We start from the raw sequence: 14,363 nt of genomic DNA, 5'->3' as shown, positions 1-14,363 counted from the left end.
TGATTATTAACACATTCTGAACTGAACTCTGCACCTGCTTCAGTATGTGGTAACCAGAAGGAAACTAAGATAATGTATGTATGTTAGTTCATCTTGGGTTAATGATAGCTTTTTTTTTTTTTAATCAGTTTCATGGATCAGAATTTTTTGAACGCAGAAATCTCTTTAGGCAATGTTAATGTGCTTTATTTTAACCTTGGTCTGCTGATTCTGTAATATAATAGGTAGCTTCATAGTTTATCCAATTTAGAAATAATATCTTAGGGCTGGAGCATTAGTAAAGTGAATAGGATGCTTGCCTTGCATGCAGCTGACCCAGGTTCAGTTTCTGGCATTTCATACAGTCCCTCAAACCCTCCAGGAAAAAACACTGAACACTGGTTGGTGTGGCAAAAAAGACAAACAACAACAAAATCCCCAAAATATTTTAGCCTATTTCTTAAAATATTAAAGATTTTTTAAAATACCCTTTTTCTTCCTTTTCCAATAATAATTACTGTATGTAAAATTTTCATTTAAATATGCATTTATGTACAGGTGTGCATGTATGTACAGAAGGTAAGGTGCTTGCCTTGCACATATCTGACCTGAGTTTGATCCTGGCATCCCATATAGTGCCCTAAACTCTTCCAGGAGTGATTCCTGAGTGCAAAGCCAGGAGTAATCACTGAGTGTCACCAGTTGTGCCCCAAAATTAAAAAACCACGGAGCTGGAGAGATAGCACAGCGGGTAGGGCGTTTGCCTTGCATGCGGCTGACCCGGGTTCGATTCCCAGCATCCCATATGGTCCCCTGAGCACCGCCAGGGGTAATTCCTGAGTGTAGAGCCAGGAATAACCCCTGTGTATCGCCAGGTGTGACCCAAAAAGCAAAAAAAAAAAAAAAAAAAAAAATTAAAAAACCAGTAAAGGAGGGGCCAGGGAGACAGAGCAAGGGCTGGAGTACATGCTTTGTATGCAGAAGGCTTGGGTTCCATCTCATAGTCCTGTGAGCCCCAAACCCAGCATGATTAGCTCCTGAGCACCATTAGCTGTGACTGAAAATATATATATATATATATATATATATATATATATATATATATATTTAAATTAGATAGTTAGCTACTTTTGAATCACATACTTAATTTAAAAAAAAATTTTTTTTTTGTTTTTGGGGGCCACACAGAGCTATGCTGAGAGCTTCCTCTCGCTCTGTGCTCTGTCTTAGAACTCACTCCTGAAGTGTTAGTGGAATCATACACAGTGCCAGGGATTGAATCTAGGTTAGCTGTGTGCAAGGCAAGAACTTCAACCACCCACTCTGTATCTTTCCGTCTTCAGTATTTGTTCATTTTTAAGAGACTAGCAGTCCCATAAGGAGCATGGCTTTGCAACAATTGCTTCTAAAGGGTCAGGACAAAATTCTGCCCTCTTGTGGCATAAAGCAGCAAAATCTCCTTTCTAGAAGATTGTGTTCAGGCTGGGAGATACCTCAAAAGGCTGGTAATCACACATCATTTGTGGGAGGCCCAGGTTTGTTCTCCGGTACTACGTGGCCCTGCAGTGCCACAGTGCTCCAGGACCAGCTGCTGAACACCCCCGGACACACGGTTTGGATATAGGAAGCCCAAGTTCGGAACCCCGCACAGCCCTAAGTACCACTAGGTGGAGCACAAAAACCCAGATTGTGTTCAGTTGTTTTAGGGTTTTCTCCTGACTAGAAGAGTTCTTTTATTTATTGTTATCAGTTTATTTAAAAGTAAAGTTCTAAAACATGCCTTTGTAAATTTAAGGTGGAATTTCAGTGTTGGCCACTTTGAACTTCGGTATATTCCAGACGTGGAAACTAGAGCCGGATTTATTGAAAGCACTTTAAAACCCAGTGGGGACAAAGAAGAGTCTAAAATTATTTCAGATGTGGAAGAACAGGAAGCTGCCATGATGGATACAGTGATAAAGGTCTCGGTAACTGATTGGAAGGTCATGGCATTTAATAAGAAGGGAGGACATCTGGAATGGGAATATCAGGTACTTAAAGCCACTGAGAAAAAGGAAATCCATGATTTAAATGTATCTGCATTATGTATCTTCATAAATCGTGCTTACAATTATTTAAAATCTCTTTGATTTGTATCTAGTTCTGCACTCCCATTGCATCTGCCTGGTTGGTAAAGGATGGCAAGGTCATTCCCATCAGTCTCTTTGATGATACAAGTTACACATCTAACAACAAAGTTTTAGATGATGAGGAAGACATTGTGGAAGCCGCCCGCGGAGCCACAGAGAGCAGTGTTTACCTGGGTGAGTAGTGGCTTGCCCACACTGCATTTAGATTGTATTCTTACCAAATTTCTTCCTGCTACCAGTGTGCTCATAGTAGTTCTGATTCTTGATACATTCTGTGACTTATGACTGCCCATCTGCCTTATCATTTCCATTCCTGCTTTTAACCTGTATTTACCAAAGTCTGAAACTCAGGATTGCCACAGCATATACGTTTTGGAGGGAGACCTGTATTAAAAAGGCTTAGAAGTCTTTCCATTACATGGCATGATTTTATTTGTGCAGTAGGTAGTGTGTCCATCTCTTCGAGCTTGATTTTAAATTCAATATCCTCCATTTACTTCCTACATTTGTATTTGCATCTATATCTGTATGCACCTCCCTTTAAGATTGTTTATTGAGGGCTGGGGAGATAGTACAGTGGGCAGGGCACTTACCTTGCACAGGGCTGACCTGCGTTCAATACCCAACATCCTCTCTGGTCCCTCAAGCCTGCCAAAACTGATCCCTGAGCACTGCTGAATGTGGCCGAAACACCAACCCCCTGTCCTCAACCTCTCTACCCCAAAAAAAGCTGTTTACTTTTTTCCCTCTGCGTCCATACAACTTTTCTGGAAAATAAAATACAAAACAGAATTCTGGTGTGCTTTTAGGCAAACAGAGATCTTCAATACATTTTGAAAACCTGTATTTTCAAAATAAGTCTGATGATTTGAACTAGTTTTATTGGTATTTCTAAAATTTTTAAAATTTTATCACTGTTTTCAATCTTAATTAAATGCAAAGATTTTTTAAAATGACAGATTATAAATGACAGGTCATACACGTATGACTTTCTTTATTGAATGTGCATGATTAAGCTATTAACAGTCTCTCGACTTATGAGTATTAGATTTTCTTAGGTAGAAATTACTTCATTTAAACTGTGTTTCAGGGGGCTGGATCAATAGCACAGCGGGTAGGGCTAAATCGAACCCGGGTTCGATTCCCAGCATCCCATATGGTCCCCTGAGCACTGCCAGGAGCAATTCCTGAGTGCAGAGCCAGGAATAACCCCTGTGCATCGCTGGGTGTGACCCAAAAAGCAAAAAAAATAAAATAAATAAACTGTGTTTCAGGCTTTTTGGGCCAGAGCAATAGTACAATAGTTAGGATGCTTGCCTTGCACCCAGCTGATCCAGGTTCAATCTCAGGCACCCCATAAGGTCCCCTGAGCACTGCCAGAGTGATCCCTGAGTGCAGAGCCAAAAGTTAGCCCTGAGCACCATCGAGTATGTGGACCCCAGTCTCAGGAGAACAAAAAACAAAAACAAAAACTACTTCTCAGACTTCACCATGACTTTTCTTTGTTTGTTTTTGTTTTTGCTCTTGAGCATATAACCAGGAGTAAGCCTTGAGTACTGCAGGGCATGCCACATTCCTACCCACCCCCAGACCCCTTCAATACATTGACTTTTTATCTTTGAGTTTTTCCAACGAAGGTTTTTCAGTAATTAATGAAAATGTGCTGTTGTGCATTATGAAGTATTGTTGGGACTAAAGAGATAGGCCTCAAGACCTGCATCCAGTCAGTTCCAGTTTGACCCCCAGAACCACCTGGTCCCCTGCACTGCCAGGTAGTTGCTGGCATCCCAGGGCCAGCAGCACCATATCCTTAGGTCTTCACATTTGACCTCCTGTCTGATGGCACGAATCACCCAGAGAGGCCCTCAGGTCTCCTGAGCACTTCCTCCTTCACCACCCCAAAAGAAGTATCCTACAGACTCAGTGTTTAACTTTTCTCTCTATTTGTTGGAAAATTAACCTTTGGGTTATATTTGAACTCATTCATTACTATTATTCTCTGAAAATTGCTGTGCAGCAAATGAACATATAACTGAAATTAACTTGGTTTTATTAAATTGAAACTTAAAAAAAAATCAGTGGTGCTTGATTCTACACATGATTGATATTCTGGTTGTTTCAGGAATGTACAGAGGCCAGCTATATCTGCAGTCATCAGTAAGGATTTCAGAAAAGTTTCCAACGAATCCCAAGGCCTTAGAATCTGTTAATAATGAAAATGCAATTATTCCTCTGCCAACGATCAAATGGAAACCCTTGATTCGTAAGTGAAGGATGAATTTTTTTTTTAATTTTTAAATTTTTATTGAATTACCGTGAGATAGTTACAAGCTTTCATGTTTGGGTTACAATCTCACAGTGATCAAACACCTGTCCCTCCACCAGTGCATATTCCCCACCACCAATATCCCAGATAAACCCCACCTTTCCCACCCTCCCCCTGCCTCTGTGGCAGACAATATTCCCCATACTCGCTCTACTTTGGGCATTATGGCTTGCAACACAGACACTGAGAAGTCATCATGCTTGGTCCATTATCTACTTTCAGCACACATCTCCCATCCCAACTGGTTCCTCCAGCCATCATTTTCTTAGTGATCCCTTCTCTGTATCATCTGCCATCTCCCCTCCACTCATGAAGCAGTTTTCCAGCTATGGGGCAATCCCCCTGGCCCTTGTATCTACTATCCTTTTGTGTCAGCCTCATGTGATGTTATTTTATATTCCACAAATGAGTGCAGTCCTTCTATGTCTGTCCCTCTTTTTCTGACTCATTTCACTTAGCATGATACTCTGAAGGATGAATTTTTATAAACATTCTTAAAATGTGCAGAGGTCTAGTTTTGAGTATCACAGAGATCACACCTATTTATACCCCACTTCTTGATAACTAAAAAGTATGTCAAATATGAATGATCATTTAAAACCCGATTTCATTATTGTAATAGTTGTTTCTATAGAAATTATATTAACAAGTGGGATGGAGCAATAAAACACTGGGTAGGACATTTGCCTTGCATGTGGTCAACCCAAGTTTGATCTCTGTCATCCTATATAGTCCTTTACACACTGCCGGGAGTAATTCCTGAGTGCAGAGCTACTAGTGTCTCTTGAGCATCGCCAGGTGTGGCCCAAAAACAAAACAAAATTACATTAATAAAATATTTTACTATACAAAGCCTTTAGCCATTCACTGACCATACATATCCCCTAGCTCTTAAGTTGTCTTAGCTAAGAATAGTATGGGGACTGGATAGTACAGAGATTACAGTGCTTGCCTTGCTTGCAGCTGACTCCAGTTCTGTCCTGGCACCACAGAGGGTCCCCTGAGCACCACCAGTAGTGACTCCTGAGAACAGAGCCAGTGCTGGAGTCCCTGCCCCCCCTTTATGAAAAATAGGATTATTGAATCACGTTCTTTGAGACATTCTGATTGATTTAAATAGTAGTCTCCTAATTTTTTTTTTGAAGTAAACAGATTTTATTTAGAGGTTTCTGAGGGAAGGAGGAAGGGATAAGTGGGAGAGAGAATAGTAAAAATAATGCACTCAAGAGAAAACACGGGCTTCTCCAAGGGTGGAGAGAGCTCTACACACATCCTAGCTCTAGACACGAAAGCATGAAAGTACACCTCTCAAGAGGGGAGATTCGGGTGACACATTTGCTCAGCCACATGGCACAAGCAGCACATGGGCTCAGGCAGCATATGCGGCGTCTCCTAATTTTTTAATTTATATTTCTATGTTTTAAATACTTATTTAAATGACTTACCTTCTCTACAAGACCGTGCTTTGCTCAAGAATTTTGAGCCATTTGTTTGACTTAAATATTTGAATTAAATTGTGGTTAAATGGCTTTTTGAATTTCATAAAATCCATGTGTTTTTATTAAAGTCTTGACAATTAAGATTTTACCATTTCTTTTAGATTCTCCTTCCAGAACACCTGTGTTGGTAGGATCTGATGAATTTGACAAATGTCTTAGTAATGATAAGTTTTCTCATGAAGAGTACAGTAATGGTGCACTTTCAGTCTTGCAATATCCATATGGTAAGTGTGATTACTCTTTGATTTTTTTTAAACATCAAATTAATTAATAAAATGCACATGAAAGCTAGTGATTGAATAGTGGAAAAGAAGTGGCCTTGGAAGGCAATATGGTGAATGGTGCCCAACACTGCAAGCTCCAAAGTCAGATTCCAAGATTCATATTCTGGTTTTCCACATATTTGGGGTCACACCTCACTGCCTTACATCCTGGCAAAGCAAGTATGATAGTCCTAATATCTCTTTAATTGGGCTTTTGTGAGATTTAAATGATATAATACACACCAAGCATCACAATAATTTTTCCTTGTTACTAATGCTCATATACTATATTATTCTGTATAATAAGGAGCATAGATGTTTGTCGCAGTTGTGTCAAAGTGTTGGATTGGTTTTTGTTTGTTTGGTTTTTTTGGTGGGAGGGTGCTTACCTGATGGTACTCAGAGCTTATTCCTCACTCTGTACTAAGGGATCACTCCTGGGGGTGCTCGGGGGACCATATGTGGTGCAAATACTAAGAGTTAGTAAAATTTGATATGAAATACATCCCTGTATTACCTAAAGCTAGGATATATTCAGATATGAAAGTCTTTTGAACAACCAGATATTTTTAAAAATCCAAATGTTACATTTTTAGACCATTAGACCAAAAAAGACTTTTGTTACACTAGATGATAAAACTGGAAAATTATTATATAAATTATAAGATGATAAAATCATAGGGCTTTGAGATCACTGGCACTGCATATGGTCCCTTCAAGCACCTCTAGGGGTGATCCCTGAATACAGAGTCAGGAATAAACTCTGAGCCCCACTGGGTGTGTCCTCTGCCTCCACAAAAAAAAACCACAAAGCAAAATAGCACAGGGCTCTGAACTAGAAATAAATCTTTATCTGATATTGATAAAAATACAACGTAAAAGGAATGATAGGATCTGCATATATGGTACAAAGTGGATGGCAAACATGACTGCTTTCTTGAAACAGCTTATTTTGACAGCCCGAAATGAACCAAAAAACACGGTGAAGATATTTTTAACTTGTGGAGAAAGATTAATAAAAATATTGGAATCTTAATGATGGGAAATACAAAGAAAGTTTAAAATCCATGAAGGAAATTTGAGTATTGTCTAGTTCTTGCATTTAAATGCTCTTATGTTTTTTCATAATCAAATTATTCAATATCAAGAAACTTTATTATGATATTTATGGAAAACAGTGGAAATCAAATAAAGGAAAATATTTGTGTAGTAAAAGATCTATAGGTTGGGTGCTTTGAATTGTGTTAAAGAGTTAACTTTAAGGAACAAAAACATAAGACACAGAAAAATAGATTTTAAATTGTTTTATCTTAAAAATAAGATTGTTTTATCTTAAAAAATATTTTCTTTTCATGATTTTTAAGATAATGGTTACTATCTACCATACTACAAGAGGGAGAGGAGCAAACGGAGCACACAGATCACAGTTCGATTTCTGGACAACCCCAGTTACAACAAGAACATCCGCAAAAAGGATCCTGTTCTCCTCTTACACTGGTGGAAAGAAATAGTTGGAACTATTCTCTTTTGTATCATAGCAACCACTTTTATTGTGCGCAGGCTTTTTCATCCTCATCCTCACAGAGTAAGATATTTTTAGGAGCTAATCTATTGCAGAGTTTTGGCAGTAAAGGAAACATCCTGTGTGGGGGTGGGTGGGACTGAGTACATTTACTTAAGTTTTACCATTACCTGTCGCCCATACGCTGTTTCCATGTCGTGACCTGCTCTGCACTTCTTAACTCATTGCAATCTGGCTTATGCCCTGACCATCCCTTTCCTTTATCAAAGGAAGTGCTTTATTATGTATTCTTATAATGCATATTTTTCTCATTATTTATTTTTCAATCCCATTTTATAGCATAAGATTGTTAACCAACTTCAGTTCAACTTTGTACTGGTAGTTATTTGTTTGTTTTTTTTTTTCCCATCTTATCAGCAAAGAAAGGAGTCTGAAACTCAGTGTCAAACAGAAAATAAATATGATTCTGTCAGTGGAGATTCTAATGACAGTAGCTGGAATGACATAAAAAGTTCTGGTTATGTTTCACGGTAAGAATCTTATCACAGAATACTTGTATGTATTGTAATGTCTAGTAGAGATTCTGAATCAGGGAAAAAATGGCCTTTGAGATTTTATTTTGTTTTTTTTTCCTCTATAAGATCTTGCTTCAGAAGTGTGAATATGTAGAGAAACAAAACATCAGTTTTACCCTCAACTAACTAAAGTTTATTCAAATGGTATCTAGAGTAAAGTGATAGAAATAGGATACCACTGAAGTTTAGAATTTTATCCACAAATAATTTTTACATGATTTATTAAGGGTTTATTATATAGTGATTTTTGTATCAATAGTACTAAGAAATAATTGTTGTATTACCAGAATATTGTATTTTACATAATTTTCAATTATTTTTTCTTTCCTTCATATTCTATTCAGAGTATGAAGTTGAAAAATGGGGGAGATATACCAATAAATTAGATGGGCTTTGTTTTGTTTTTGGATTTTTGGATTTTGGGCCACATCCCGAGATACTCAGGGCTTATTCCTGAGTCTACACTCAGGAATCACTCTTGGCGGTGTTCAGGGATTTCAGGGATCGAACCCAGTTTGACTGCATGCAATGCTAGCATGCTACCCACTGTGTTTGGCTCTGGCCCAATTAGTTTTAAAAGCAGAAGAAAGAGGTGGTTTGCCTAAAAATAAGCAGATTAATTAATTTAAATGTAAAATGAAAGTTGTTAATCTGTTGTCCAGATTTGATACTTTGTGGGAAAGAAACAATGATACGATTCATTTTATATATACATGGTTTATTGATTCTCCGCCCCCCCCCCCGTGCTCCCTCTAATTTTGATTTATACTTGGTATTTTTCTAAGGTAATGACAATGTGATACTTTGGTCATCTATAGACTTGATGATTGGTCTAAATTGCATTCATACCAGTTTACCAAAACTTGAGAATTGACTGCAATTTTTTAAAAGCTATTAGTTTCCCATGGCAGAAATTACTTTTCTAGTTTAGTTTTATTTTGGGGAGGGTGGGGTATGGGGGGAAGTATGGGGGTTGTGGCACTCCTGGCAGTGCTTAGAGCTTGCTCTTCGCTTTGTGCTCAGGGGATCATCAGTGGGGTTAGGGATCAAACCCAGGTTGGCTATGTGAAGGCAAGCCCCCTACCTGCTATACTGTCACTTTGCCTTGGCCCCCACCTTGCAGAATTGACTAGGTGATAAACATGATGAAGGTTTTAATTGTCACAGCTTATAAAAATGCTGATGCATCTATGGTGGCGATCCCATCTGCCAGTGAGGGGAGGGACCTGACACCTCCCTTCTTTTTAAAGACCTTTGCTTACTCATACAACATTTACCATGAATGACTTGAAGAACACGTTTTTATTATTTTTTATTTTATTATTATTATTTTTTTGCTTTTTGGTTTACACCCGGTGATGCTCAGGGGTTACTCCTGGCTTTGTACTCAGGAATTACTCCTGTAGGTGCCCGGGGGTCCATATGGGATGCTGGGAATCGTACCTGGGTCGGCCACGTGCAAAGCAAATGCCCTACCCACTGTGTTATCACTCCAGCCCCAAATACGTTTTTATTTTTAAAGACAGAAACCCCCTGGGCCTGGTAAAACATAAACATACAATAACAAGGCCATGAATTTGATGACTTGTTCTGGTGTCAAGAAGATATTATGAATGAGCTCACGTTTTAATTGAGTCCTAAATCTTATTCATAAGATATAAACAGTGAAGGGCTGGAGCAATAGCACAGCAGGCAGGGCCTTTGCCTTGCATGCGGCAGACCCGGGTTCGATTCCCAGCATTCCATATGGTCCCCTGAGCTCCACCAGGAGTAATTCCTGAGTGCAGAGCCAGGAGTAACCCCTGTGCATCGCCAGGTGTGACCCAAAAAAAGCAAAAACAACAGCAAGATCGTATTGAAGAAATACTTATTTCGAAGGTTGTTGTGAAGAGAATTGGAATAAGCATTCTAAAGTGGAATTCAGCTTAATTTTCCTTTTACTTTACTCAATATGCTGAGAATAGTTATCATAAAATACAGAAACTGTTTAATAGTATCAATACCTTAAGTTGATGAGTGCTTACTATGTTCTGAATCATTATTTTTCAGTATGAGTTTGGGGTTCAGTCATGAGTTCATAGCTTTGATCTTTTATCAGTTTGGACTGTAGGCAAGATGATAATTATTTATATATATATAGTCTGATCATATATAATATGTTTCTTTTTTCATAAAATATTTTAATTTGGATTTTTTCTTTAATATAAAAAGAGAATTTAGCTGGCTTTCTAGGAGCAGGACATGAACTTCGTAAGTTTTTGCAGTGAGGAGATAGCTTTGTCCTTTTACCAGCTATTTTTAGGATACAGATTATTATTACCTTCATACTTCGTGAAGGTAATTGGCCCATGGAGAGTTGGAATATATTGCTTCTCCTTTTTAGCTCCATGCTGTAACCAGCTGAGCCAGCTGCTAAATTAATGGAGAATACAAACCATAAAATTGTGAATCTTGTTAAGTACAGGATACCAACAGTGATCTAATTCGGCTTTCTCTCATTTGGCTGGAAAAATAACTTTCTAGAACACATGTTAATTTATGTGTTGCTTGACAGTAATTGTTCGGGTTTCTATTTATCAAATAAGCCATGTGTCTGGAAATAAGGGAAACAGAGGGCCTCGAGAGATAGTACAATGGGCAGGGCATTTGCCTTGCTGCTGCCAACCCAGGTCCAATCCCTGATATCCCATATGGTCCTGAAGCCCTACCAGGAGAGTGCCTGAATGCAGAGCCAGGAGTAAGACCTGAGCACTGCAGGGTGTGGCCCCAAAACAAGCAAACAAAAAACCAAAAAGATAAATAAAAACACTTTTCCATTCAAGGGCACCATAGTTCATTGCTAGTGGAGTAAGAAGCAGACAGATAACTGCAAAATACTGGTTTATTTTTTATTTTGTTGTTGTTTTTTAAACCCCGAAAGAGAGCTCCTTGGACTATGTCTTGCATCCAGAGCCCTGGGTTTCAGTCCCTGGTACCACATGGCCCCCAAGCACCACTCCAAGTACAGAGCCAGGAGTGAACCCCGCACCAATTGTTAGATGTGACTCCAAAATAAACAATTTCATTTTTTTTAAAAGCTTTACAAAATGTAGCTTAGTGTAGAGCATTTGCCTAGCATATGTGAATCCCCAGTTATGATCCCCAGTGCCACAAAAACCAAAAACATTAAGTCTAAATAGTTCAAGAAAACTATGTACAGAATACTCTAAAAACATAAAGACAGAGATGTAGGATGGCTTTACAAAGGTGACAAGATGAGCAGAATGAAGAAATAATAGATTAGGGGCCAGAGTGATAGTACAGGAAGTAGGACATTTGATTTGTACATGGTTTACTCTGATTCCCTGACACTCCATCTGGTCCCCAGAGCACTACCAGGAGCAGTTCCTGAGCACAGAGCCAGGAGTAACCCCTGAGCATCACCAAGTGTAGCAGAAATAAAATTAAGAAATAATAGATTAAGTGCAGTGAAGTGGCCATCCCGTAGAGCAGTAACAGAGGCATAAACCCTGAAATTGTGAGTTTGTTGCAAATAGAATATAAAGCACAGACCAGTGATGCTGGGTACTTGAGGGTTCCAAGAAATGGACTCATTGGGACATCCATCGTAAAAGTTAACTTCCATCCAAATAAGTGAGTTTTCTGACTCATGAGGCAATCCAGTTAATTTCATACAGTTCTTGATAGAGTTCTGGTTAAGAAAGTAGATAAATAGAGGCTGGAGCGATAGCACAGCGGGTAGGGCATTTGCCTTGCATGTGGCCAACCCAGATTTGATTCCCAGCATCCCATATGGTCCCCTGAGCACCACCAGGAGTAATTCCTAAGTGCAGAGCCAGGAGTAACCCCTGTGCATCACCGGGTGTGACCCACAAAGGAAAAAAAAAAAAGAAAGAAAAAAGTAGATAAAGAGAATAAATAGATTGATTAGAAATAAATAAAATAAAATCTGAAATAAAATAGATTGATTAAAAATTTTCCATAGATCCCCAGTTCCCATATGGTCTCTCAAGCCCCACCAAGAATAATTCCTTTGTGCAGAGCCAGGAGTAACCCTTGAGCATTGATGGATGTGGCCACCAAACAAAAAAATAAATAAGTTCCTATAAAATGTAGAGTCAGAGAAAAATGCATTTTCTCCTGGAGTAGAAAATGCCACAGGACAGATATCAAAAAATTAGAGATTTGAGGATAGAACATTTTTACAGATGATGAAAAAGTCCAGGCTGAGTTTAGATTTCTAAGACCTGCTATATGAACAAAGGGACTCACAGTGAAACAACTTTTTTCATTCTATAAAAATTTCTTAGGAAGAAATATTTGAATGTGTTTTCTTCATTGCTATAAAGAGAAGAGCCACGACTGCTATTAGTGGAATTTAAAACTATATTAAAATAAATTCAGTGGACACAGACCCTGAGGGTGAGGGAGAGGACCTAGGGACAGTGCTATGGGGAGGGACACCAGCGCTCAGGGGAGGGTGATGGACAGCAGCACTGCATTCCCGAAATATTGCTAAGAACAGTCCCAGAAATCTTGGTGGTACTGTTACCTTACTACAAAAATTGTGTTTACAAACTTTGATTTTTTTTAAAAGATATTTAACAGATTTTGAACCAGTCCAGTGCATGGGTCGTGGTGGATTTGGCGTTGTCTTTGAAGCTAGAAACAAAGTAGATGACTGCAATTATGCCATCAAGAGAATTCGTCTCCCCAACAGGTAATAAATGGCACTTGTAGTAAATTTGGATTCGCACTAGATTTTTAAATACACATATTTATGATCACAGAGGCAAGAATTTGTCCCTCTTATTGTACTCTAAGGAGATAGTACAAGATAGTCTCTGATCTCATTATATCCTTAGTATTTCCAAAATTTAATTAATTAATTTATTTTTTTAATTTTGGGGCCACACCCAGGTGTGTATTTGAGAGTCACTCCCAATGGTAGTTGGGGGACTATGAAGTGCTGGGGATAGAACTTGGGCCTCCTTCCTAAACATAAAGCACATTTTGAATACGTGTAGCCCAGTGAGCTATCTCTCTTGTGTTTAGCATATAGCAAATGGCTATAGCAATTTGCATATATGCTAGCAAATAGCAAATAACATAGCAAATAGCATATCCCATATTACTAAGTGTGTTTTGTTAAAATGCTAAAATTCACTAAAAATATCTTGCAGTTGTCCAGCTCATATATTTATTATATTTTGTTTAGCCATCTTTTGTTCAATATTTAAGTTAATGATCTGTTGCAGTTAGGAAATCACTTTGATGGGGCTGGAGAAGTAGTACAGTGGATAGGGAGCTTGCCTTGCATTAGGCCAACCCAGGTTCCATTCCCAGCAGCATCTCATATGATCCCTCAAGCACTGCTTGGAGTAAATCCTGAGCATTGCTGGGTGTCGCCCTCAAATAAAATAAATTTAAAAAAAGAAAGATATTTGTACTGTTCATCTTTTATATACATTTGGAACACATCTGTTACCTTAAGGTAAATTTCTGAAAGTGGAATTTCTGGCTTAGAACAGGGTAGTGTATAGGACGATGACTTTCAGTGATCAGTCTCTTTCTATCCTTCTAGACTCATTCTGATTCTTGATGAGATCTGCAGTAATTTCTGGGTTGTCCTTAGAACTGGCAGAACAGTGGATAAGGGCACATAAACAGAATTGGTTTGAGCTCTATAGAACTAGTTCTTTTCCTTGTTATTTACATTTTGAGTGTCCTAAGAATTTATATGTGTAGATAGACTGGAGGGATAGCACAGCGGGTAGGGCATTTGCCTTGCATGCGGCCATCTCAGGTTCGATTCCTCCGTCCCTCTCTGAGAGCCCAGCAAGCTACCCATAGCGTATTCAATATGCCAAAAACAGTAACAAGTCTCACAATGGAGATGCTACCGGTGCCTGCTCAAGCAAATTGATAAACAATGAGACGACAGTGCTACAGTGCTACAGATATCACATAGTATATGCAACTTAGCAAAGCCTCTGTCCTCAAGAGCTTATAAATAGATGTATGTGTTGTGTGGTTTTGTACACATACTAAAATAACAGTAGTCCAGAAA

At 38.7% G+C, this 14,363-nt stretch overlaps 1 protein-coding gene across 2 annotated transcripts in view; it reads left to right on the top strand.

The window, feature by feature from the left end:
• The window catches only part of EIF2AK3 (eukaryotic translation initiation factor 2 alpha kinase 3), a 73,850-nt gene that overhangs the window by 38,905 nt on the left and 20,582 nt on the right, over nt 1–14,363 (top strand). For both annotated transcript variants that reach the window (XM_055122621.1, XM_055122622.1), the window contains exons 5-11: nt 1,775–2,009; nt 2,120–2,282; nt 4,231–4,371; nt 6,035–6,157; nt 7,561–7,781; nt 8,136–8,248; nt 12,891–13,013. In XM_055122621.1, the coding sequence (XP_054978596.1) occupies nt 1,775–2,009; nt 2,120–2,282; nt 4,231–4,371; nt 6,035–6,157; nt 7,561–7,781; nt 8,136–8,248; nt 12,891–13,013 (1,119 nt within the window). The remainder of the gene's footprint in view (nt 1–1,774; nt 2,010–2,119; nt 2,283–4,230; nt 4,372–6,034; nt 6,158–7,560; nt 7,782–8,135; nt 8,249–12,890; nt 13,014–14,363) is intronic.

Source organism: Sorex araneus, chromosome X, assembly GCF_027595985.1.
Source record: "Sorex araneus isolate mSorAra2 chromosome X, mSorAra2.pri, whole genome shotgun sequence".
Classification (NCBI taxonomy): domain Eukaryota; kingdom Metazoa; phylum Chordata; class Mammalia; order Eulipotyphla; family Soricidae; genus Sorex; species Sorex araneus.
The sequence above is the reverse complement of the archived record's forward strand: the minus strand, read 5'-3'. Positions and strand labels throughout refer to the sequence as shown.